General features: G+C 41.5%; 1 protein-coding gene across 5 annotated transcripts in view; it reads right to left on the bottom strand.

The window, feature by feature from the left end:
* The window catches only part of SGCD (sarcoglycan delta), a 215,470-nt gene that overhangs the window by 41,025 nt on the left and 147,142 nt on the right, over nucleotides 1–27,303 (bottom strand). For all 5 annotated transcript variants that reach the window (XM_026858578.1, XM_026858576.1, XM_026858575.1 and 2 more), the window contains exons 4-5: nucleotides 13,474–13,561; nucleotides 11,079–11,198 (exon numbers count right to left, since the gene is read on the bottom strand). In XM_026858578.1, coding sequence (XP_026714379.1) covers nucleotides 11,079–11,198; nucleotides 13,474–13,561 — 208 coding nt within the window. The remainder of the gene's footprint in view (nucleotides 1–11,078; nucleotides 11,199–13,473; nucleotides 13,562–27,303) is intronic.

The raw sequence follows: 27,303 nt of genomic DNA, 5'->3' as shown, positions 1-27,303 counted from the left end.
AGTGAGTTGTTGGAGCAACATCCAGCTTCTGGACCTCCTCGCACCTCCTTCTTCCCATTCTGTACCCACCATAGGAGTCTCCAGTGCCACTGGTCTGCTGCATCTTCTGAGCAGCTTCAGCTCTTGCACAGGGAGACTCTGTCCCTGCTGCAGAGCACGTGCCTGGCACAGCAATCTGCCCTCTCTGTTTCCAACATGGAAATGACAGAAAGAGCCAGTGGGCTGGGCTTTGGGCCATCATCTTGCTGTATAACATGAATCCAAGACATAGCATAAAATAAGGGGTTTCACATTGAAACAAAGCAGAAGCATCGTGTTCTGTATGTGCGCGTTGGTCTGCCAGTCTGCTGTTTAAGAGGGACTTTGGAAGCATTAGCCCTCTTCGTCCAAACATGGAGTTGGTTGACCAATCTCACAAACTTTGTGAGAAAAGACCAAGGCAAAGCCTCTGGCATGAGCTCAACACTGGCTGGCTGCCATCAACGCCATAGGGGAGAGAGGAGTTACGAACCCCCCAAGAACAGAGCAAAAATCAGCTGGAACATGCATCTTAACTAGCAACAAATCCAACCAGAGGAAAGTGAACATCATCAGTTCAGCTTCCTGAACCGCCTCTTGCTTTCCCTGCGTGCTGCAAAAGTATCTGAGGTGCACGACACTGTCCTGGCACCTTCCCTAGTGTGAAGGCAAGGGCCATGGGCTCCAGCCATCGTGGCAGGATACTGATCACATTCTGCTCCCTCTGCACAAAACTTGCTCCAGGCTTCTACTGCTATCAGCTGGAAGGGAGAGAAGAAGATCTCAAATGCAATGTGATGAGAGGTATTTTTAGACTAATGATTGATGTTCCTGCTGTCAAGGGTAGGTGGCAATCAGCTGAACAGCACTTGGGGGTGAACACAACTTGAAGGAGAGAAATCAGGCTTCCGCTCAGGTGAAGATGCACCTGGTTAACTATTCCCCACCTTCCTTTTTCTTTCTAGACAACACATTTCTGTCCCACTCTGAGTATTCTTGTAGTAACAGTTCCAGACCCACAGTACACCTTTAGTGTTGTATATCACTGCTTTATAATGAAATTGGGATCTCAGAGCCCTGTGATGAACTTGATGATTAAGTTGGCTTAATCTTCTCATTAGTGCTCTGCCTCAATGTGGTAATGTGCAAGTAAGGGGTGAAGGAGAAGGATTTGCTATGATTTTTTTCTAGGTAAAGTCAAGAAACAATGTATAGCATGTTGGTGATCTCCATAAACTACCTCTATTCCCACTATTATTGATCAAGCCACATTCAGCAATTTGTTCACAAAACACCCATCTGACGAGGTTCTCTCCACTGTAGGTCTCATCAGGGTAATGTGTGACAGTCTCAGAAAGGTGTACGTGCAAGCAGATGTCCTGGAAGTAAATTCAATACAATATAGGTAGAAATAATTTGTGCCTGCTTCTTTTAATTCCTAGCTTTAAAAGCCTTATTCGCCCTTAATTTATGTTTTTAAATGGATGAACATTGTAATTGGTGTTGCTTCCCTTGAATCCCATCAAATCTGAAATCAATGAGAGCTCCATTTCAGGGCTAACAATAATAGTGAGGCTAGGTTAAGCCAGTGCACTGAACAAAAGCCATAAAACTTCATTCATGTTTCTTTCTAGGATATGATAAAAATAGTTCCTTGCAGAGGACTGTCTATCTGCCTACCTTCATTGCAAAGTGCTGGAGAGTTGTTCTTTTAAGGGCAAGCTATGTAATAAATTCATGTGGAGCATCAACACAGGTGTTTATAATAAAAACATAACATAATTTGTTTAAAATCTTTTAGATGTTGGTCTTGGCACTGTGTGCAGATAGGGAGTGAGTCAACCTTTAGGCACTGAGCTCTGCCTGAGTTAGGCCTGACGGGAACGACTTGTGACTCCAGCACGGCCAGCTCTGCCGGGTGGAGGAGCAGCAGTTCTCTGACTCATTGTCCCAAGAAATAAATGGAGCTTGATTTTAAGCTAGAACACTTGCAAACAAGATGAGCTGCAAGCTCTAAGATGAGCATGTGGGTCATTAGTGATGTGTGTGTCTGTAGACACATACTGACCTTCAACAGCCTAGCTTCAGTGGTTGAATGTCTGAGAAATATAAAGGGAATAACAGAAAAGAACAGAAAGGCTTGCATTCAAACAGAAAAGACATACGAAGAAAGGTTGCTATAACTTATGCTGACCTCTAGATATTTCCTTCTTGACTAGTTATGGGGTCCTTCAACACTTTTTCTGCAGCTCAACAATAGCAAAGTCATCACTGAATTCCTTTGAAGCTCTTCTTGGCACTCTTGTGCAAAGTTGCAAAGAAACTCGGGAGAGCACCTGAAGTAGGAGTACACAGTGGAAATTTATCAAGGAGAATATTATGTGAGCTTCAAACAGATCAGGCTGTGAAGGCTGGGGAAGACACTTAGGAAATAAAATATAAATCTGCCACACTTCTAAACTTGATTTCAGTGTTTGGTAAGTGTACAGTACGTTTCTTTCATAATCCTTGTGACATTTAATCAATATTAATCTGATGGAGGATGATTCTTCTTTTTCCTTAAAACAGGATTAAGGTAACGCAATCTGAACACACATTTCTGCCTGGACTTGGAGCCTATACACTTTACATAAATGCTATCCTTTTTGCCTGGAATGTACTCTGAAGTAAAAGCAAACACAAGGAAAACTTCTCAGTATATCTCCCTCCTGGTACACGCTGTTCTCTCCAACAAAAGACAAGTTTACAGTCTGGTGAGCAGATTTTGAAAAGGGAGGGCAATGTTAGTTGAATTTGCCATTAAAAGGAATGGACAACAGTGTACACACCTATTGCCCACAAGGCAGCAAAGCAATCAGAATATTCATTCAAGAATTCTGTTTGTTCAAGATCTGGTCATTTTAATTTCTGCCATTATACAATGGGAAAAAAAAAAAGCTGTATTTGGAAGAAAGCATCCAGAAATCCCACCCCAGCCTCTGGGGAAAAAAACCCCACCCAATTCAACCAAATCATTTCTTCTATATAGTTTTTAATTCTTTGTCACTGCTGATTACAGCTTAATCACTTATTCACACCTGACTTTTACACTGATACAGCAATTCCTAACTGAAAGAAAAAAAATATTTTTTGTGGCTGTAATCACTTATAGGAAACATTTTGTTTTCCTCTGCTGCTCCTTATTTTGTTAAATGTTGTTGTTTTGGTTTTGGGTTTTTTTTTTGTTTGTTTTTTTTTTTTTTCCCCCCCAGCACCACAGCTCTGCAATGAGTGAAAAGAAATATGATGGAACTCTGTTGTCATGACTGAATGCTACAGACAGTGGAGGCTGTTTCCAGTCTTGTTAGTGCCAGTGCTAAAACCTGGTATCTTCATTTGTCAGTATCCTGGTTTTGGCTGGGAAAGAGCTAATTTTCCTTCTTAGCAGCTTGAAGAGTGCTGTGTTTTGGATTCAGTATAGGATTTGTATGAGAAGAATGTTGCTAATATACTGATGTTTTTAGTTCTTCCTAAGAAATCAAGGACTTTTCAACTTCCCATGTCCTGCAGGTGCACAAAAAGCTGGGAAGAAGCACAGCCAAAACAAAGGACCCAAACTGGCCAACGGAATATTCCATATCATACACCGTCATGCTCAGTATATAGATGAGGGTTGGCTGAGAAGCTCACTCTGTCTCTTCTGGGATTGAGGTTTTGGGATTTTCTCTCCTCCGGGATCTCTAGCTGGGAATGTGCTGAGCATTGGTTGATGAGTGGTGAGCAATCGCATGCATTACTAATTTGCATTTCCTATTATTACTATTATTAACATTATTATTTTAATTTTATTTCAATTATTAAATTGTTTTTATCTCAACATACAAGTGTCCTTATCTTTACCCCTCCAGTTCTTTCCCCCATCCCTTGAAGCAGGGGTGGGTGAGTGAGTGGATGAATGGTGTTTGGCTGCCAGACAGGTTTAAACCATGACAGTGAGCGTATTTCCCTACTTTCCTCATTTTATTCTCTGTCCCTTTTTTGCAGAACCAATGACTACAAGACAGCTTGGCAATTGCTCTGGGACTGCATTACTTTTACTGTTTAATTAGTTATAGGGAGAGCGTAGTGAATATTCATAGCTGCTTCCTAAAGAAGTTCATACATCTTCAGCAAAAGGTCAAATGCCTGTCCAAGCCTTGTGAGCAGCGCAGTTGTGGCACGCTCTTTTCTCTTGCTGAGAGCACAGAAGGGAGCTCTGGAGCTGCTATTGCCTCCAGGTGCCTTTGAAGCAGCCTGAGCAAGCAGGAATTCATTTGCAACTGCGTGAATTGGGAAAGGCCTCTGACCCCAGCCTGATGGTACAGCATTTGCTTCCAGAAGCCCAGCAAGGTACCCAGCAAGGTGCCATGGCCATGCTTTGGCAGCACCAAGGCATTTCTGAGTTAGAAGCTACTACTTCTCTGCTGCCTTTGTAAAGGAAATGGATCACAGCAGGGAGATGTTTCAGTTTGCTACGAAATGAGTATTGTAGCAACATTTCTCCTTTGAAAAAGCTACTTACAGACCTGTAGTAAGGACTCGTTTTTTCAGGAAAACATACAAAATCCACAATACAAATATTCAAGCCTGGCATTTATCCTCAGGCATAAAGTGGCAGCAGATTCAATGGTGAGGCCAGAAAGCTCCGTTTCCTCTCTGGATCAGGCTTGATTTCAACAGTTGGCTACAAAAGTTGTTCCCTCTGCCACAAACAAATCAGCAAAATTCCATTTTGAAATCATAATGGCTGCTGTAAAGGGCAACTGTGCATGTTCTGACCCATGAATAATCACTTCTGATGCAGGGTGCATGCAGCAAAAATCAGTGGTAATTCCCACAAGTTGCTAAATTTCTAGCTTACCCTACCCTCTGAAATGGCTGGTACCAGTCAAATAGCTTTGAGGATTATTTTAATGAAATATAACTACTTGTGCACTCATTAAACTGCTGTAAATATTGCAGCAAACACAAGCTAGAAAGGACATGCCAAGAATCTACTAAAATAGAGGAAATGTGATCAGAGTCCTTTAACCAGGTTGGGATTGCAGCCACAGTTCTGAAGGTTTCCTCCCAGATCAAGCTAATAAAAAGCTCCCTGAAAATGTTTGTAGATGTGAAGATTTAGAGGCAGTTGGGCCATCTTGCACAGACATATTACTTCAACACATTCATATTAAATCATGTTCTCCTTTTGTCCAAAGTGAAGAACACTGAAAATACTTTTTTATCCCTTCCATGGGTAATAAAACCCATCACGTTGTATTCTGCAAATATAGAGCAGGTTACCCTCTCTGCCACCAACAACAGAAAATCCCAACCCAAACCCCAGAGGAGCTTTCTATGAGACAACCACACAGTGATCTCGCTGACTATCAGCTTGGGCTATGTTGCTTTTATCAGTGGTGTTCTTCCACTAAACCTTCTAAAGTCCTTACTATATTGTTCTCATAAATGAAATGCTAGAAAAGTGCCTTGGAATTAATTATTCCAATCTTATTAATAAATTTGCAGTAACATTACAAGAGCTGACTCTTCAGATGCATTCCCAGGCACCTGGAGAGAAACTAAACCAAAAAATGCTCCTAAACTAACATTTCTGAAAGTCTAACCTGTGGCCAGCATTTGAATGCTCCACACAGTTCATCACCCAGAGGGAATGTTACGGTGGAAAAAAGCTGCAAGGCAGAAACAGAGCTACTGGCTAATTATTTGAAGGGAGGGCATGCAAGGGGTGGGTGAGATCAAAGGTACATTTTAGCCAGCCATGGTGCTGGGGAGGATGGCAATGCTTGGTGGGTGGGTCACACATCTCCTGCAGAGAGGCTCCTGCTGTCTTTACACTGGGAGATGAGAGGAATCCTACCCCGCTCTAGATACAGTCATTTTAGTTAGGGTTGGCAACAGGGAAAGACTTTAGCCAAATTTTTGTAATTAGGCTGTATCAGAAGAAAAGTTTATGCAATGGCAGTATAAATCATAGAATCATGGAACAATTTGGGTTAAAAGGGACCTTAAAGATCATCCAGTTCCAACCCCCTGCCATGGGCAGGGACACCTTCCACTAGCCCAGGTTGCCCAAAGCCCCGTCCAGCCTGGCCTTGAACCCTTCCAGGGAGGGGGCAGCCACAGCTTCTCTGGGCAACCTGTGCCAGGGCCTCACCCCCCTCACAGTCAACAACTTCCTTATATCTAATCTTAATCTTAATCTTCCTTATCTCTAATTTCAATCTACCTTTCTTCAGTTTAAAACCATCACCCCTCACCCTATCCCTACACCCCCTGATCAAGAGTCCCTCCCCCCTTTCCTGTAGCCCCTTTAAGTACTGGGAGGCTGCTTTAAGGTCTCCCCAGACCCTTCTCTTCTCTGGGCTGAACACCCCCAACTCTCTCAGCCTGTCCTCACAGGGGGGTGCTCCAGCCCCCCTGATCATCTTTGTGGCCTCCTCTGGATCCACTCGAGCAGGTCTGTGTCCTTCTGATGATGGTGCCCCCAGAGCTGGACACAGCACTGCAGCGGGGGTCCCACAAGAGCAGAGCAGAGGGGAGAATCTCCTCCCTTGCCCTGCTGCCCACACTTCTCTTGATGCAGCCCAGTCTGAGAGGCACATTTTCCAGAGATCCAGAGTGGGAGCAATTTGGGAGCAACCCTTGTGTTTTTCTATTACAGAAAAGGGACCTTGCAGTTTTATGATTAATCCTATGCTTATTGCAAAGCAAAATGGTAATCTTAAGAATAGTTAAAAAGCGTGGTTGATTTGTAATGGGACAGCATCCAGCCCATGCAATCCTACCTCCCACGCAAGCCTTCTTCCACCACTCAAAGCCAGGGACTGCAAAAGCCTGTAAGCTGCAGGAATGCGTCTTTTGCGTTTTTATCTCAGCTCGCTGCAATGAATGTGGATTCCCATCAATATTAAGTCTTTAAAAAAAATTGGTTAAATCCATCATAAATATTAAACACCAGAGTATACTGGCAAGTTTCCCTGAAAACAAACTTAAAAAAATAATCTCCAAAAAAGATGTCAAGGCCCTTGGGAGAACTGACACTGGCATGTCATCAGATGTCGTCTTATAAGGCTAAATTAAGCATCTGACCAGAGTTTAATTTCTCTAAAAACTCACGCTAATTTAAATTGCTTTAGATTTAATTAAAAATGCTTTTCTGTAGAGATAATAACATAACTCTATTAATTAGTATGAAGTGGCATCTAGAGGGCATATTTAAAAACTAATCTGTAGCATAAATAGAGCTAATTAACAGTCAGAATAATGCTTTATGATTGTCTTTTGTTTATAAATGCTATATCGTTCAATATGCTATTAAATGAAATTGGTAATTAATATATATCAAAGTTACTTTCTAATGTTCTTTTAACAGAAAAGTATTTCTTACACACCATTTTTCAGATGGTCTGAACACACTTCATTTCTGGAGGAAGGGAGGAGGGGGGAAGGAGAGCTGCTGCATGATGCACCACATATGAATTCAATTAGGACCAGCTCATTCATCTCCCATAAAGCAGACCATATGTGTTCATGAGACCCTGGGGGCCATCCAGCGAGGCATCAGCTTGTGTCTACGTGGTGTTTGCCAAAGAGCACTGCTGACCATGGCAATGGTCAGCCCAGGGAAGGTTTGGACTTCACCCCACGCACCCCATGAGCAGCACCATGGTGCCATTCAGTGGGAAGTGAAGTGGAAGACTTTACTTTCAGAATCTAAGCCTTGCAAGACTGGAGTTGTGGTTCTGAGGAATGAGAACAGCTCCAATTTTTGCTGTAGTATCTTTTAAAACACTATGAGGTGTTCAAATAATACAGGAATGAAGCTTATAAAAGAAAAGGGTGCTAACAGTGAGGATGTGCTGGTATCCAATCCCACCACGAGTGGAATAGATAGCTGGGCAGCTGCAGGCAGTGGCAGATGAGCTCGGAAGAAAAAGGGCAGACCACATTTGGTATAAAGCTCAGCTTCTACACCACTTTTTGCAGGCAAACACGAGGTCCTTTCTGAGTCATCTGGACCAATGCAGCTGCTGAGTTCCCAGTTGACTTTGAGCAAGGCAGTGGGAACTCGTGCTAGTGTCTGGAAATGGTGGTGTGGATGTTATCAGAACTGACCAGGGCCAAAGGGCTCAGAGGGCTGCCTTTGCCTTGAAACAGAAGTTACCATTATCCTCCAATACTTCCTCTGTCAACAGGTTTGACTGCATTCACTAAATCAAATAAAATCATTGAAATACTTTAAATTACATCATGCATGAAAAGCAGAGGGGACCAACTCTGTCTTTCTTTGTCCTTTAATGGTTGTAAATCAGAAATAACTCCCCAAAATGCAATTAAAATAAAAAGCACTTTCATTTGGTAATCTGTACTACCCATACTGTGCAATTTTTTGAAGCACTACCAAACGCAGCACATGTCCTTCTTGTATTTGTTTTTAATCCATAATTCTGTGTATTCTTCCCTTTTTTAATGCCTTGCTAATGTTGAAAAATCCTTCAGCTACCCAGAACAGTTGATTTAAAAAAAGGAAACCACCTCTTTTCTCATGACAAGGCTTCAGCATTACTTTGTAGAACAAACTTTCAGAATCAACTTTGAAGAGTGTACAAAGAAAAAAGTAATTATCATTAACAAGATTAAAAGCTAGCCACAAGCCCAGTAACTGCTGCTCTAACCTCTGTGAGATGACTTTCATGCCAGATTGTAGACATACACTTCCTTCTATAACAAGTACGTGTTCAGCAATAACAAGAACAAGTTGAGATTATTTACATAGCGTAGATAGGTGTCAGCAGACACATACCAACAGCACCTGAGATCCTGAACACCAGAAAAATGATCAAAGGAACTTGTCTGTGTACTACAAGTTGGACTAGCCTCAAGTGCAGACAAAAACACTGGAAGAAATATGAACATATGGTATAACACTTCCCAGCATGGCAAACAGCCATGGCAAACTCTTTTGGAGATAAAATTAGATTGGGGAAGAAAAGCTGGAGAAAAACAAAGCCAAGCATGAACTCTGAAAGCATTTCAGCTCAAGGTCATTGAAATACTTGCCATGTAACATCACCAGTGGTATTATTCTACCTTTTCTTTTCCGATAGATCCTCATAAGCCAAATAAACTCCGAGAAACACTCAGTTACAGATAAAAATGAAAGTGCACTAGAGTGGTTAGCAGTATTTTTGATGCTGTTTGTTCTGGAGACCAAAACCTCAAAATAACCATTAAAAATAATTGCTGGTTTCTCCAAAATACGAAGTAAACAAAAAGCAGTATTTTTGTAAATATGTAATCTGAAAAGAAGTACTTGAGACTTGTAAGAAAAACTTTCTGTATTTTTTTGAAGTACCAATGATGTAAGACTCCATTATTTTAAGGTCCCCAAGAAAACACTTAAAAACTGTTGCTTCCTGACTTCATCCACTCTGCACAAAGACTGTACGATTCATTAGCTCTGAAGGGTGCAGTGTGAAGGGAGATTTGCAGTAGAACATCGATTGTGACAAATGTTCCCAAGCTCTGTAACACTGCAATAACTTTGAATGGTCCTTTTCAAAGTTTTAAGCTCAAAAAGATACTGTTAATTCAACATTTATCCCATAAAACTCACCTAACTTCGTACAGCTGGTGGCTGAACTAGTCCAATATGTAACAACAGTGACCTGCAAAGAGCTACAGCTGACCTGTATACAAACTGGAACCATCTAGAATAGCATGGCATCAGGTAATGAAAAATGTTAAGGGTTTGGACACAAAGTCCTAGTCATGATGGTTAAACTCTGAGGTGTTCATTTTAAGCTCCTTTACATGATACATACACTAATAATACACTATGTAATATGTAGAAATAATAGTAATTAAGAAGTCATTCTAAGCTCCTTCTTTGATCTCTCTGTAGGAGCTTACTAGAGAAGTAAGAAACAATTCAGAGTGAACAGATGCACCCAAATCAAACCATTAGAAAACAGGTATCAGCGCATCCATACAAACCAGTGGCTCTGTTATGTGACTAACTGTGAGCAATATTGAGCTACCGGATCTGGTATTACATGAAAACATTCACAAGCAAATCTTAAGAGTAACCAAAGAGCATGGATTGAACTGGAGAGAGCAAGAGAATTCAAGTTCCTAAGAGGTAATTCCCTGTAACTACAAAATACATTTTAAAATTTTACAATTACCGTAACAGTTTCTTTTCTCTAATTAAAAAAAAAAAAAAAAGCAGCCAGACACACAGTAAACAACTCCCATTCCCCAAACCCAAAGTGTATCCCCATTTTTTATTAGGAATTAATGATGTAAAGCTTAGCAGGGAGGACAGCTGGGGAGGCAGATCCTGCACAGGCAAAAGGAGAGCTCAAGCTGCCCTGTCTGTCTCAAAAGGCAGCTGGGAAAGAGGTGGCACTGCTAAGGTTGGCCTCCTCCCGTGCACAGGACACTTAACCCTACTCTACTGCTGACAGCTTGGAGATGCACAACGTGCTCTTGCATGTGGCTAAGGAAAGACAGATAATATAAAGGCCACCAAACTACAGAGATTTAATGTGGGGTCCTAATTCATGTTGACTTTCTCCCAGCAGGTCTCCTCCTTGGTGTCTGTTTTAGGATGAAGGAGGAGCTAGTGAAAGTGCTGCGATCGAAAACATGAAGCCTGAGGTCTCCCTACGACCAGTGACTGCAGTCATGGAAGCTTCCTTAGAGCGATCCCTCACTGTCCTTCACCCCAGACCCAAGAGATAAACTTCTTCAGTTTCCAAAGCTGCTTTTAAAGCTACTTCACTGAGCCAGACAAACCACTTCCAGGGGAGGTTCTTTTCTGGAGGGGAAATAACATATAGTGCAAATTAAGAAACCCCTCAGATAGAAACTCTGGCCATTATCTGCTTGGGGAAGATTCAAAGCAATAAAGACAGCAAAACACTTTATCTCCAACAGAAGCTTTCCGCAAGCATAAAGGAAAGTCAGGCAAAGCTATTGTAAAATTTGAAGAGGCACATATTAAAACAGTGATTTAGTGAATAATCTTTTACCTAAAACTCTCAACCTCTCTGCTCCAACCACCACTTCGTTGTCATCTGCAGAAAACAGCAATTTTCCAGAGAGGGTTTTCACCTCAAATTTTTGGCTGTGTGCTTCCACTGCTTGGGGACCTAGAGGGAAGAAAAGATTTAGCACAACCTTTTAGTCAAAACTCTAAGAAAATCGCATAGTAGCTTCACAAATGTAATAAATCCATCTGCTGAGATTGTCCTAATAGCTCTGCAGATACAACCTGCATCTGACACATCAAACAGGGAGGTCTCTGCTTTTCAGAAGGTGACCTCTTGTTAGAAAAGGGCACTGTTTTATACCCAAATAACCCCTCAATTATTTTTACTTAGGTTTTTGTTAATGCTTATGTATGCCATAAAATCACCGTTAACTTGGCATAGCTGGGAAATTTTTACAAAAAGACAGACACACATGTGACATAGCAATGAATATACCCAGCCATGGTTTGAGAGTATCGGTGCAGCTGTAAGAGGCATCAGGAGTTCCTGAGCCCATTTTGCTTTGACTGATGCTTCAGTGTAAAAGATTCCTGTTAAATATACCTGGATTAAAATATCAGCGTCATGCAGAGTCCAATTTAAAAAAAACCCCAAACTAAACACCACCACCGGAGCAAATGTTTTCTCCTAGACGATTTCAACCACGTGCAGGCCAAGACAATGGCAGAGTCTCTGCCATTATATAAAAACATTTCAGAGTTTTTTGATGAGTAAAACTTTCCTTTGTAGTTCTTATTTCAATTCTGCTGCTTCTCCTGCAGACTGCTGTGCACCGCAGTGCTGGAAAGCCTCTGGCAAGGTGTTTTGTTGTGGAGCCTGATAAACATCAGCTGCCTGAATAGCAATTCTGTGCAGGTCTGTGGCTCAAAGGCTACAAAGAGCAGATCCCTTGGTTACTGGACCTAGGCTGAACTTTGGACAAATCACCATCTAGCAGCACTGCACAACTCAGTACAAGCAACGGCCTCCCTGGAATATGCTATGGTACAAGGCAGGTGATCAGACTCTGCATTAATTGTGGCTATCTTTATGACTGGCTCTCAAAAGACAAGAGAAGTAAGACCCGAAAGCCAGTATTTTCTTATAGGCAGTTTCTAACCCCATCTATACCCACATGCGCCTGCACAGGTCACCTGTACTGGCATCAGGGCACACAAAATCACGTGCATGGTTCTCACTACAGAAAAGTGAGTCTATGCCGAGATCCCTGGAAACACTTAAAAATCTTGTAGCCATTCTGAGAAAATCTAGTACTTTCAGGCTTTAAGTTTCATTTGTATCTTGCTAATTAACTGCCTCCCTACGCATCACTGTAGCACAGACTACGTGGGACCATGTCTTCACTTTGCTCTGAAACCAAAGCTGCTGCCAAATGCAGAAACAAGCTCAGTAACCTGAACATCACACCAGCAGACGTCACTGACAGCGTCCTCCCAAGCTCTTGTGAAACAGAGATGCTTAAGTGAACCAAATACCCTCGAAAATTTATGGAGAACCAACTAACTAAACACATTCATTCTGAATGTGAGAATCAGGGAGCTTAGGGTTGAATTTATTTCCTTCCTCCAGGCAATTTTCACGCGTGCTGCTTAAATCATTGCTTACTGAAGCTGCATATTTAATTATTTAATACTGTGACTAGAGGCCAAGATGTTATATAAGCAAACCAAACAACCCAGTCTCAAGTAGAAACAACATGCTTATGGATTACTGGCTCTGCCACACAGCAATACTTCTCCTGGTCTCTAGATAAATCTCAGTAAATAAATATCTATCCTATGTTTTTTTTATATCTATTATATTACCATATGTAATGCATTAGGCTCTTTCAACCCAAATTACACACACATTCATTCAAAGGCTGCTGCGCACTGGGGATTTATGAAACACCCATTTCCCCAACAAATACACTCATGCTTGGGAGCACGAGAGCATTCTTCATCAGCAGAAGGACACAGAGAGCTCTAAATTGCAAAACATCCCAACCCAGCCACAGTTAATCTGCAGAGTTCCCAAGATCTCAGGAAAGTTAAAAGTGTCTCGGGAAAAGCCTGTGCCTGTTACAACAGAAATGTCAGCCTGCATATGTTCTTCTTGACCCTGGAGTCGTGCAACTAACCTTTCTGTCTCTGGATTGTCTTTCAAATGAAAATGATGGTCTGCTTTGTTATCAGAGAGACCAGCCAGCTGCCTCTTCGGCACGGCTTTCATGTCTCTAGCTTTGTTTCTACAAAGTGGAGCAAAGTTTTCATTTGTACTTCACAAAACACCTGGGCTCCCCTCCTGTGTGCTGTCTAAAGCCAATGCAGCATCCCACAACACACCCGCTTTCATCCCTCCTTAATTCTTCTATACAGCCTTTCCCCCTCCTTACCTGTTACAAGGCGAGTAAGGACTTTAGTCTTCTCATTGAGGATGTTCACTGTCACATTTCTGGCAGACTGGAAGTACAGTGGGTTGCCCTGCAACGAGACCATGAAAGCAGGCACATGAGATGGGGATGGCTGCCAGAGATCAGCCTGCTTGAGACACCTGGAGCTTTGCCTAACGCTGCTGGGCTGCTCTTAATGGCCCAAGGTTGGGCGTGTGGTTGAGGTGCACGCTACTTCAGTTTTTATTGTCCAGGATAAAACCAGACTCCACACCTCTGGCCCAGGTAATGTCCCAGAGACTGACCTTGTTATAGGGATGGTTAGCTTTATTGCCAGTGTAAGTCAACCAACCTGTTGTTTTAACATGTGCAGGTGATATGGGACCTGACCTAAGCTTCCTGAAGGTCGTGGTGTTTTGGGAGGCTGGCTGACAGCAGCAGTGCATTTCTGGGTCAAATCTGCAATATTATGCATAGCTTCAGATGACCCCAATGGGTGACTGTGTCGGCCCACCACACAGCCACACGAACGAGCCATGCCCTGCCCAAAGGCTGTGAACGAGAAAACCTCATTAACATGAAGAAAGTGCCTTTAATCTCAAATCAATTATGAACCATCCTGCATGTACCACCATCACATTCCAGTCTGGAATGCCAGCTTGGGACCAGACCTATCCATTGGGTTTGGAGATACACAAGACATGAAGTCTTCCCCACTTGACCACACAAATTTCTACCCATTTTTTATTTTTATGCTTCAAGTTTACCGCTGAGAGAAGAGATAGAGCAGCTGTTAACACACAGGAGCCACACAGCTACCTGGCAGCATCCATCTCAGGTGAAGCCAAAGAAAACCCACAGAGAAAACCATCTGGTTCTTTCTGGGTGCAGACACATCCAAGACACCCGGGAACTTTTTTCTACAGGCTGCCCCAGTCCACATGGTGGACTCATGGGGCTCTTAGCCACCTATAGCACTAGCACAGGGTGACCCCAACTTAAACCAGCAAAAAATCTAATGTCCAAGATTACTGTCAGTATCTTTTCATAGTGTCTAAAGCAGGCAGCTGATTAAATTCATCAACCGACTAAGGCATAGGATCAGTAGAGGGGATAATATAGCAAGAAAATCAGCAAGAAGTTGAAAATTTTATGTCTACATGCTTCCTCCACCAAAGTCTTTTTCCAGTGTTTCAAAATCAGGATGAGGATAGAGGATCATGTGGGTCAGGCATGTTTCCTTGCCTCCTGAATTTATAAGTAATATAACTGATATTTGTATAGATGCCATTTTTCTGGATCATGACAGAAGGACTAGGTTGTCTGCATATTAAATATAACAGGAGCACAGGAATGCACTCATGGGAGTCCTGTGATGGACTGGAGCTTCAAGGAACACTTCTAGTGATGACTACAGGATTCCCAGCAGTGTTTGCAGAAAACAAACCTCAGAAACTAAAACAAAACCACATGTGACTAAATATTCACAAAAATTACATTTGGTGCCTTAACTACTTGTGCTGCATGCAGTCATGGGATCAGCTCTTCAGCAAAAAAGGGGAAATAGGATTTATTTGATCAATTATAGCTACATTCAGACTATTTACAACTAAAAATAATAAAGAATTTCAATTAATTTCCAGACCTTGGACAAGTTTCAGAAGCTTTTGGTGTCCTCAAACACTAAATGAGGACAAATCATCTTTATATACATACCTCTGTGGTGTGTTTGACAGCTTAAGTAATATAGTATACAAAACTGCAATATGATTAATACGTTAGAAGTAAGGAGCAGTGGTAATGACTGGTAATGATTTTGCTATTTTTTTATTAATTTTTATTTGCCATCTTCTAGAACCTAGAATGAGTGTTGCTTACTATTTTATGGTTAACAGCACAGAAAAAAAGATGGCTTTACTTCAATACCCGCTTGTTCTGGTGTTAATCCTCCACAGCCCTGATCAGGGACCTAATTTGAACACCCCCAGCAGTAGTAGTTTACTGCTACATTTTCATCTCACACTTACAGATGAAGGATATTTTTAAAGGCAGACAGCTACAATCTGCATAATTTATAGTCATAGGTGAGACTATAAACACGCCATATGAAGCACAGAAAGGTCACATTTTTGATTTGCACTATTTGACTTTTGTTTATGGAGTTATGCAAGTAGTTAGAGTGTTTTGAAAAGGCCAGGAAACCCTCTAGTCCAAATTCAGGTAGGAAAAATCATTCAGTCCCCATGGCTTTGAAACTCTGTTACTGATCTGCGTAACAGGAGATTACACTGCAGAAGTACAAGATACGCCAAGTGGATGATATAAAAAGTGGTTAATATAAAAAGAGTCACAGAAAAAGTTGCTCTGAAGAAGTCGTACAAGACAAGCTAAAAGCTGGTATCCACCTACAAAAGACTTAAAATATATAATCAGATCTTGAAACGCTTACCCCAGCACAGTCATCTCATTCACTGATTCAGAGCTCAGATTCATGCACCCTTCAAAAAACTAAATTTCCCTAATGGAAGAGTTATGTTTTTATTGGTCTGCAGGGAAGGAACATTTGAAGCACTTAATGCAATGCCTGCTCTCATTTCCATAATTCTTCTTCCATTAAGAAATGAAAAAGAGCAGAAAAAATTACTCCCTTTTGCTGAAAATTCTGCAGATTTTCTGTCCATCATCTGTTTACAAAGGTATCAACAATGACATCTTTTACACACTGAACATTTAAAAAAATGTTTCGTCTTTTGCAAGCTTGGTGATGATGCCAGCTTCCTTCAATCACACAGGAAAAAAATTAAAGCATTAAAAAATTCTTAAAACAGAAATTATAACTGAAAAGACAGAATATTTCATTTCTCTTACACTTTCATGTTATCATTACCCAAGATGAAGTATTCTGATGCACATGAGCAAGTGGAAACCTAGATTAATATGGCATCATCACCACAATAAAAATAATTATGTAGTGAAGTAATATTCTCATAAACTGTCATAACACTTGATAGACCTAGAGTTAGAATATCAGCATGCAATAAATAAGCATGTCTAATTATAACACTAATATGAGACACACCACATTTCTGAGGTATAATATGCAACAGTTCTGAATCTTTCTGGATAAAAAAAATATTCAATACATAAATATATGTTACTCTTGGGATTGATACAAAGAAAGTGGAAGTGAATGGAAAACTGGATTAAGCATTCTTTTCGGTTTAGAAAAGTAGGGAAAAGAATCTTTGTCTACCTGTCTCTCCAAAAGGTTCAACCCAATTCTTCAGAAAACATTTGAGATAAAATGCGTCTGATACCACTCATCGCACAAACCCCAACATATTTAACTGCCCGCATGCTATATGATGTACTGAAAAATCTCTTTCTCTTCATTTGTTCTTCTTCCTCCCATCACAAACAAGACAACAAGGTTTCCCCACACTTTGCAAGAGCGGATGCTGCTCCCAGCCCATGTGCTGCCATGGACTTGCTCTTCATGCCCAGACTTGGCTGGTATGACTTTAATGTCTTTACAACAACCCTCTATTAACTGTGTTGTGTTAGCAGAGTCCCAGTTCTTACCCATCTTAGCCAGCCCATTGAACTGCACTGAGCTACAGCTTTTGATTTAATTTCCTAAGCAACTCTGCAAATTAAGTCAGTGGTCACCTCCTTCCCGATGCTATTTTATGTTATTGTTTTTTTTCCAGTGGTTCCTTTGATCATTTGGCTGGAGAAACTGAGGTAGAGACATCGATGAGAGTAGGATGCATTTTTTTCCCTTCTGCATGTTTTCCCATTTGCTTCTGATTTGTTTCAAGCATTTTCCTTGCAGGACCCCACCATGCTCTGGGCTGCAGCTCCACGTCTGGGGGCAGATGAGGCTGGGATCTTTAAGGAATCTTAAGGCTCTTTATCTGCTTCCAGCCCACCATGAATATACCATTCACCTCTGCAGGATATTCTACATAGTAAATACATCATTCTGCTTCTTACTCCAGCCCCTCATTAGCAGACCTAAAGGCTTAACAATAATGCAAATATTTGTAGACACACAAAAGAAGTTGGCCACCCTATATATTAAAATGTTAGAGACATGCTGCAGAATAAAGAATATGAAAAGTGCAAAAATGTGTCAAAACAGTATAGCTTGTTTCTTCACTAAGCAGTGAGGTATCCAGTAAAATATAGAAGACTTTGCAAAAGGTATCGACTGATTGTTTGCTAGGTTAAACACATGGCAAAACAAGCCCTAACAGCTCACTAGCTGTCTTTCTTTGGCTCACTTTGGAAGAGATGCTAAAAACTCCTAGATCAGAGACTAAAACAGAAAAAGCACTTTGACTGACAACCTTAATTTGCAGCTGAAGCAAACCTAACCAGTGCTGTCTTTAAGGAAATTCAATACTTTAACAGATGTCCTTAGACTGTTTAAGGGAATTTTATTAAAAATATTTGGAAATCCTTTTAAATTTTAACAGGCAATTTAAAAATAATGCATCACAGTCGCTGTGTTTGTAATTTGGATGGTCAAAAGGAGTAGCTTTGATTTGATCCTGTGGATTCAAAGACTTCACACAGTAAGTGCAAGCAAATCTTGTGGAAATGATGAAAATGGTGAATTTCCTGCAGGCTTGACAAAGTCATGGGAAAAATTAAAATATTAAAGCATAATCGAGGCTGGCAAGGAGCAGTCTAGAGAGAAGCCACCCAGAGCACCATTTTCCTGCTCAGCTGTACCTCTTACTGACATTACAGAAAGCAAACACTGCTGGACTGTCAGAGGGCAAATGCTTGTTTTCTGTAAAGCAAGCAGCCAGCCCACTGTGAGAGCAAAAGCTCTCCTTCAGCTGGCCTACAGCCACAAGCTTCACTTCCCTGCACCCCTGAGTGCTGTTTTAAGGAGCTGCTGATAGAGGGGAATTATTCACGTGGGTTATAACAAACACATTTCTTTCCTGAAGTCCGATCAGTCCTACTATACTAGAAGCTAAATGCGGTAATAGTAATACCAGCAGTGATACTCTCCTGCATTGCGTTTTCCGTTGGTAGGGCCAACCCATAGCTGCACGAGGTAACATTTCACAGTTCTGTCTGTTTTGGAGTGGCAAGTATTCACTGTCCCTTAACTGAGACACAAAGCAGTAATTTGAGGCACCTGAAATGTCCTTCCCCAAGAATGGTAAACTGCTAATGAAAACCCACAGAAACATCACCTCTGCAGTACTCCCTCATGTAACTGGACCCAGCACCACACACTGCCTGGGACACAGTGCTGCATGCAAGCTCATTTCTTCAGTTGTCAGGCAAGTCCCCAGACCTATCAGGAAAGATGACTTTTTAACCTTTACTCTGTCATTTTTCGTCAGTTGACACAGACATGCTTAAATTAGTATCCCTGACCCAGTTTTTTATGTTCCTGTATGACTTGCTCATCATTCAAAGGGAAGCACCAGTAATAATACTCTCACTGCATGACACAAAACGCCGAGTTTCCTAACCACAAAGATCTTCAGAATGTGATGTGGAGCACACAGTCAAAAAACTCAGACCTGACCCCAAGGGTGTGTTTCTTTCCCCCACTCCTGCCTTCAGAGCAGAAACTCCTCTGGTGAGTGTACGACACTGGAAAAGCTCAGAGCTGACCCCATAAAAGCAAAGAGCTGGGAGTAAACAGTTGATTTAAAAACTGCACAATTGGTAACAGATGCTGAAGAGATCAAGCAACTGGCACTACTGTGAATCACAGCAAACCTCACCAGAACATTGTGCAGACATTGTGCACCTCCTGAAAAGCAAACAGCCAAAACACTGTTCAGCATCTATCTTTGGCTGTGATGAAGACAAACTTGGGAGTATCTAGTGAACCCCATCCCTAAGATCGTGCCTGGAAGAGCAGCCTGGCCTTCATCTGCATCAACAGAAAATCCAGACTTCAGGCCAAACTTGCAAGCCAACCATCACTGTTTCTGTTTCAAAAATAAACCCAATAGCTCTTCCTGTTTCTGATCCAGCTCCCCACAGCAAGAAGAGGATTTTGCCCAGAAGCCTTCTGGCACAAAAATTTAAGTCATGTAGCTAAATCCCTAGGTGCTAGATTGAAAACATCTCTTAATATGATTTGAACATACTTCCTGTTGTGTAACCACTGAATCTCTTTTAATCTTGATTTTGTCCTTTAAACAGTTGAATATAATGATCATGTAACCAAATCCCTTTTTTAGTAAAACTTCTGATTTGATAGTGTAAGCTTTTCATAGGAGAATGAAAGTAAACCATGAATGGAATTGGTAACATACAAATAAAGCAAATGCTACAAAATGCCCCGGATTGTGCTATATTTGTGTCTAAAGATGATTGTATTTAGAGAGGAGGCAATAGGTCCTGTGCAGAGATAACAAAATGTAGTCTTCATCCATTTCTTCCAGGAAAAAAACTCTTTTCACAAGTGTAATGTGCCCAGGTCATGTAATCTGGATAAATAATGGAGCTGATACAGCCCTGACCTGTAACTGGCACTCTAAGACAAAAATGTAGTATCATGTGCTGACTTAATGTGCTGTGTTCCAGCTTCTGACCGTTTATTAAGTATTCAAATGCTTAAAACAAAAAAATAGTTCAAGTTCCTTCTTCTATGCAAACAGGGTAGAGTCGCCTTTGCAGAAAGATACGTTTTATAGCACCATGAAGCTCAGAGAATACCACGGTCCCACACAACATGACATAGTTTAACAGCATAGATAGTGTACATGTTGGAGTTTTATGTCTAATACCACAAACTCCCCTCTTTTATGGTATTTCTTGAAGCTCATTTTAATAACAATAGAAACAAAAGATAGATTTCCCACTGCTGCATTACAGCAATTACATCTCTGACTCTTCTTTTTAAAGTGCAAAGAAGGCAGGTCTGTGATGTGAGATCTAAATGACTGGGTTCTGCTTTAGGATGGCTACCCAAGGGGGTTAGTATCCTTCAAAGTGATTTATTTCTGGCAGTCTAGGGGTTTCTCTCTTTAGAAAAATACCTGTAATAATCTCAGATTTGAGAGAGTGGCTGCTTCTTCAAGATGCCTAATCAGCTGCTTTGCAGCTGAGATTCTTCTGAAAATTAAATTACACCATGTGTGATGACATTAAAAACAACACTGAAAAAAACCTCCAAGACATTACATCTGCCTTGATTTCTTTGCTATTCTTTTTTCTTTTTTACTTCATTGACTTATAATATGAGGAAAAGCACAGATGACAAGATGAAACCAATAGACATACACATAAAAATAAAATGCAGCCATGCATGTTGGAATTCTATTCAGTGTCCATGGGGGTGGGAAATCTGGATTTGTAACGTCTGAAGGCTTCTGCACATTCACAAAACTTTCTGTATTGGTAGGACTGAAGTGAGCATTACTGGCCTCAGAAAAAATTCCACTGCATTAAAGTGTGATCAGCACCAGGAGACCTCTGGCAAGACACCCTCAGACAACAGCTGAAATGAAGAGAACAGCACAACTTGTAAAATGACCAAATGCTTCAAGCACTTCACTGCACTCAGAGTTCAACCCAAAGGTGTTATACCAGAGTCAACCAAATGTGCGTTGATTAACTTTGCATCTCTTGGGAATGCCTCTCCCTGCTCCCGTACAAACTAAGGACTCGAGAAACTGTAATGCAGTCCTAGGTTCTCAGCACACTGATCACTGTTACCAGTACAAATCAACCAAATATTCACTAACCGTTTCAATTCTTCTGCAGAAATACCAAACCGCAGCTTCTGCTTAGTGGCAGCTCGCACTGATCGGATCCTTGTCTATAGGAGGTGTTGTAGCAGCAGGACTATGGATTTGTCCTGAGATATAGACTATTTTCTGCCTCAGACTGTCCTAGTTATGGTCAGACTCCAGTGGTGACAGATATCCTGCTGAAGTGAACACACTGTAGCTGGGCACAGGACCATAGGACAGAAGAGAGCTCTGCTGAAGTTTAAAATATTCTAAATCATCCACCTATATAGCTACTCCACTGCTTGTAACTTTTAGTTCAGACAAGTGTGCAGACCTCTGTTCATGTGTTTTCATCTTTATGGCCTTTATGGTATGCCTACTACCTGCCTTAAACATCTTTTAAAACTGCTGGTACATCATACCTCACTATCTATAAAAAACATTTGAAGACAATATTAAAATTATACAGAACTGGTAATTTATGAGTTAACTTTCTCTTACTGTCAGCATTACTTGGACCACGGTACAATCAGAACAATTAGGATCTCCGTGAGGTTAATACACACTGAAGGGTATATAGGGTTAATACTAAGAAAGACACAGTAATATTTTCCAGAAGTCTGATTCAGCAGAGACACTTGGGTTCTGCAATGCTCTCAGCACCTTTTAGGCATTCTGTTGGTGCACTGCATAACACCAAGTTATATATCCAGATATTTCTCTCCAAGAAGGCTAATAACGTGGCTATCTCTAAACATTGCTTTGAAATTTTAACTTTCCTTTCCTGCATGCCATGGATCGCTTACTTCTTGTATTAGATTATAAATGGCCATGCCAACTTACGTATGCATGTACAGTACGAAACACAGGCAAGATCCTAGCAGAGGCCCCTGGTGTTACTGAAATTCAGCTGCTGCTAATAGGAAGAAAAGAAAACATTTCCATCTGTCTGGATTGGAAAAAAGAATGCATGAGTCTCTGATTCATCTGCATCCATATGCTGATATGTAGACAATACTTATGGACACATAGACATATGCGAGGTAGCCAGCAACAGAAATCAAATCAATCACAGATCACAGCATGTGATTTGCCTAATTATGAGTAACACCTCACATTTTTTATCTACGCAAAAAGCACTTTGTGAACGAGCAGATGGCATTACTATGAGATGGCACCATCCTCGACAGTTGCAGATGCAGAGCATTTACACAGCATGCTGAAAAAATGACACAACACAAGCTGCTTCCTGGGAAAAAGATTCAAATTGAACAAGTGTCACCAAACAAAATACACATATTTATTGACGTTCTGAACTTATCTGATCCAACCTCTCTCCTCAAATCAAATACATACGCGCAGGCCAGGGAGTGATGCTATCTAGCCATCATTAAAGTCTCTTAGATAGAACTGCCACGTGAGCTGCCTAGCACAGAAGAGCAGAGATGCAGACCAACTTAAGTCTAGTTCCAACCCGCAAACAATTTAAATCCACGCAAGCAGAATCAATAGGAAGAAGCCCTGCAGAGAAAGCAATTACACTGCAAAAGCAACTATATTACAGCACAGTTACGGCTGGGAGGCAGGACGCAGAAGGCCATCCTCACTTCTGTGATTACCCAGTGGAGTTCACTCCAATGCATCTGGCCTGCGAAATGACAAGGTTCAGCCCGGACATGTTCATGCAATCAAAGCATTTCTGTTTCGGGGCATGTATTGCAATTATAAGGCTCTTCTTTACGCGACCTGTCCTTCAGGTCACATTTGCTGTGCTCCATAGGCAACCGCAGGTCTGTGCAACAGGAAAGAGGTTTGAAGGGCTCAGTGTGCTCTCCTTTCCAATAGCTCTATGGAAGTAATAATCTAATTTCCTGGATATGCAATTATTTATTCACTGGAGACTGTGCGCTCGCCACTGTACGAGACACAAAGAAAGATCATCTGACCCTTTGTGGTGACAGAAAATTCAGGTTTTCTATTCAAATTCTTCCTTTTATTTATGGTTTGTCTGCATTTTTTTCCCCGAGTTGCTGTAAACGCATGCACTGGTGTGACAGGTTTGAAGCAGCTATAAAATGATTGATGAAAACCATATTTTGGCCTTGTTGTGGGAATATTTATTGTCGAAATATACTCAGTTAAGTCTGTAGGGGCATATCTGGGAAAATGAGAGGACAGAAGAGAAAGGCTGGGCCTATGACTGTACCTCTGATACTAAGGTAATTTGATCTGCTTTAATTATGATACAGGGTTATGGAGTCACAGAAACATTTGCACAAACTGGTTTTTGAATTGCTTTTATCTAACCACTGTGCTTCTTCTGCTGAAACAATCAATACTCGGCTTTAAGAAGGATGCTCTGTCAGTCTACATGGCTAGACAGAGACTTTCCCACAGGAGTAAACACAGGGGCCAAACTCTGACCTGCATTGCCCTAACAGTCCATGTGTGAGTGTCAGACAGGATCTGTCTCAGAGGGGAAGAACTGCGAACCTCCATCCGTCTTGGAGAGGCTGAATGTCTAACAGCCAAGGCAGCAGTACACTTGAAAAGGTAAAATGACAGATGCAGCTAAGCATGTGACATGGAATTGGATTGATCTGGAGGAAGGGTGTTAAATCATGCTGGATGTTGCTACCCAGAACACATGTACCTACAGACAGAGCACGACAGCAAAGGTCTGATCAGTGGGACAATTGCAAGAGCAGGGCTACGGTGCCCTGTTTCGGGATTTGACTGTCTCTTGTGGCTGCCATTCAACAGACACTCTTGACTATCTGCTTCAGGGTGAAGAGAGGAGAGGAATACAGGGTACAGCCATGGCACAGGGCCGATGAGCAAAAATACACCCCTAACCAACACCACTGGGGAGTGGTATTTCAAGAGATGTCAGGCTCACAGAAAGAGCAGCAGATGCTTTTTCCATGCCTGGAAGAAGACAGGAATGTTGTTTGGGGAAATGGTGAGTAATGGCAAAAGCAGCCAAAGAGATTAGGATGTGTGAAGGTAAAACAGAGCACAGGGAGGCATATAAAAACCAAGGACCCTGAATTACTCTTCGGGCAATCAGCAGGGTGGCTCAGCCTGTCTGGTTGTCTCCAATTCTAAACAAAAGGCATTTGCCTCCCGATGTTTTTATTCCTGAAGTTCTTCAAAACTTAGGAGGAACAAAACTGATCAGTAAAGACATCCAACAAGTGGCTCCTATCAGGAAAGGGCGCAGGAAGGGTGCTCCCTGCATGTTCCCATTTTTTCTACTTCAGCTAAGCTACGCTGCCCAGAATGCTGCGTAACAGGTAATGTTGCAGAGAGAAACAAAAAACCTGCTGCTTTCCCAACTGTGTGCCAACATCAAGGTTCACCATTTATAAATAACAGTTGGGATCTTAAGGAAACATATATAACAAAAGTCAGTTTGTAGTAGGAGGTGGGGATTTCAAGAGGTAGCAGAATACAGATAAAATATTTTGTCTTGAAGCAACAGTAAACATGCAATAAAATGTGCTTCTCAATCCAGCAGCATTGACAACATACATGACATTGCCTTCTGTGACCTTTACTTCATTTAAACAGTGAAGGATGTCCTGCAAAAAATCTGGAGGACACAGGCTCTGAACACTCAGGCACAGGAAGCATCAGAGGAAACATGTTCAGGTTCATCCCATCAACCCACTGTCTTCCAGCCATGGCTATCTGGAAGCCAAGTCAAAATCAGCTCGGGTTGATCACTTACTCTTGGCCTTTTACAGCAATTAGTGTGCGTTTGGATTATGGATTATTTGGCCATTCACAGTGCGTCTTCACCTCTGTGTACAACACAACGCGGAATCTGCTTAAAGGGAAGTACCAACTGCTCTAAGGTGATGAACAGCTATGCCCCAGGATTTTAAGAAAAATAATGAGTTCTTCACACTCTTACAAATGAACGTAATCAAAAGAAAGACAACAGCTTTTGACTGTAAGGATGGAAAGCGTTGCTGCGGAGATATGCTTATTCCGTCAGACAAATGACCTCTCTTCTCCCCTCAATCAATCCACCTGCCTGTAATTTTATTTATTTCTCTACTTTTAAATATTGATGTCTTATGAAGGTTTGCACTGGGAAAACCCCATCTTCCTCTTCAGCTGTGCTGCCTTGGGCTGCAGGCCTGTCAGATCACATCTAACAGGAAGGCTCAGCTTGCATTAGTACTTGGAAAAGAAGACTGAAGAGTGAAATGGATGATTCAGTGAACAGCAAGCTCCTCTCCAAATCAGTAGCCACCCATTCATGGTGCCATGGGCAATCTTTTGCAGCTGTTGCTAGTTTTTAGCAGAGAAGCAGAACTCAGATGTTAATGACTTTCATGACAAATCCATCCCTTGTCTAAATCAAGAGAGAGACAGTGGAACAGTAGATGGGTTTGCTCAAGGAGAAAAAGAACTAGAAGCAGAGTATCAAGCTGCAGCTCGAAGGAAAGAGAAAGGAAAAAAGCCTAGGTCATAAGAGCAATTTTTGTTGTCTAGTTTTAGACTACAAATTAAGAATCCAACAAATTATCCTGCACTAAGATACCGTTCAAATCTTTGGATGCATTTACTCACCATTTTCATACACAGACAGGAATTCACAAATCAAATTTCAGTGCTGCTGCATTTGAAATAAACTTTAAATAAAACCTGCCCTTGTAGGCCAGAAAGAAGGACTTTCCATAGGAAGACGTGTCTCTGTCCTTAGAAGGGATGTTTCTGGGGGAAGTTGGATGACAGCAGCACTGTACAGTTGATGCTCTCTGAGGAACCTCAGTGGTGAGGAGGCAAAAGCCACAGGTACTTCAGCTCTACTCCTGCTCAGCGAAAATTTAAGGTTTGAAAGTGAGCCATTTCCTGCTATTTTATGTAAGGGTGGCAAACAAGGATTGTGCCCTGATGGATGAACAAGGAAGAAATACTGTGAGCTAAAACACCTTGAATTTTCTCTCCGTTCCACAGGTTATTCTTTTTCGGAGAGAAATGAGGAGCAGACTCCCTGCTACCATTTTCATACAACCTGCCTCAGAAGAAAATTTTAAGGCCAGACTGGAAGCAAACCTAAAAAGTTCACTGGATTCAGAATTACAGCAAATCAAGAGGAAATCAATGGACATTTAACATTTTATACTGAAAACCTGGAGTAAAAAATGAAAAAAGAAACAGACAACAAAAAGGACACCATATGGAAACTGCTTTCCTTCACCCCCACAAAAAAGGACAACTTTTACCGTATCAGCTTTTATTCAAAAATATCTGCCAGCTCTATCACCACACTCTTTTACACTTGGAGCATGTGACCTACTAAAATGAGCCTGCACATGGATGCAGGACTCCCCACACCAATCCTCAGCTGCTGTGGGAGTGAATGGGTTGGCCGCTTTGCTCACCCTCACCCCTATCTCCTGTCCCACTCTCTGCCTACCTATCGACAGCGTAACACCTTTTGGAGGAAAGGGCTGTGTCTGTCCCCATGTTCGTACAGAGACCAGCAGGATGGACTCTGGCTGTAGCTTTGCTCTGCCACACATGTGCAGTATACGTAGAAATTAAGCCAGCAAAGAACACAAGGTACGCCCAACTCTGCATGTGAATAAACTTACTGATGTCAGTGAAATGACTTATGTCTGTAGATTATGCATAAATTAAATATCTGTTTGGATTGAAGCCAAATTCACTGACAAGTCAGAATGCCTACTTCTGTGACTAGATTTATAGCCATTGTTATCACACACGTGCAGTAGTGTCCTGCACTCCAACACCGTGCCACTAATGCCAGGCACAGGCCGGGCACAGTCTCAGACAAACAGAGATCAAAACTAGAGATGTTCCAACCAGAAAGATGTTAACAGCCAAAGAAATCTTACTTTTTCTTTCAAAAGCAGCAAGTCAGTTTTCCCAAGACCCTCAACTAATTTGCCCTAAAAGTACAGGAGCAAATTCAGAGTTGTTCTTGTCTTTCCCTGTGTTGTTCTTTCTCCAAATCCAATATCTGTCACTTAGAGACAGAACAATCAGAGAAGTTCTTATTACTGGCATTACTGGTAAATGAAACCTGGAAGGTCTGGCTTTCCCTTCCTGTTGCAAATCAAAGAACACACAA

Source organism: Athene cunicularia (genome assembly GCF_003259725.1).
Source record: "Athene cunicularia isolate RWA chromosome 13 unlocalized genomic scaffold, athCun1 chr13_part1, whole genome shotgun sequence".
Lineage (NCBI taxonomy): Eukaryota > Metazoa > Chordata > Aves > Strigiformes > Strigidae > Athene > Athene cunicularia.
The sequence above is the reverse complement of the archived record's forward strand: the minus strand, read 5'-3'. Positions and strand labels throughout refer to the sequence as shown.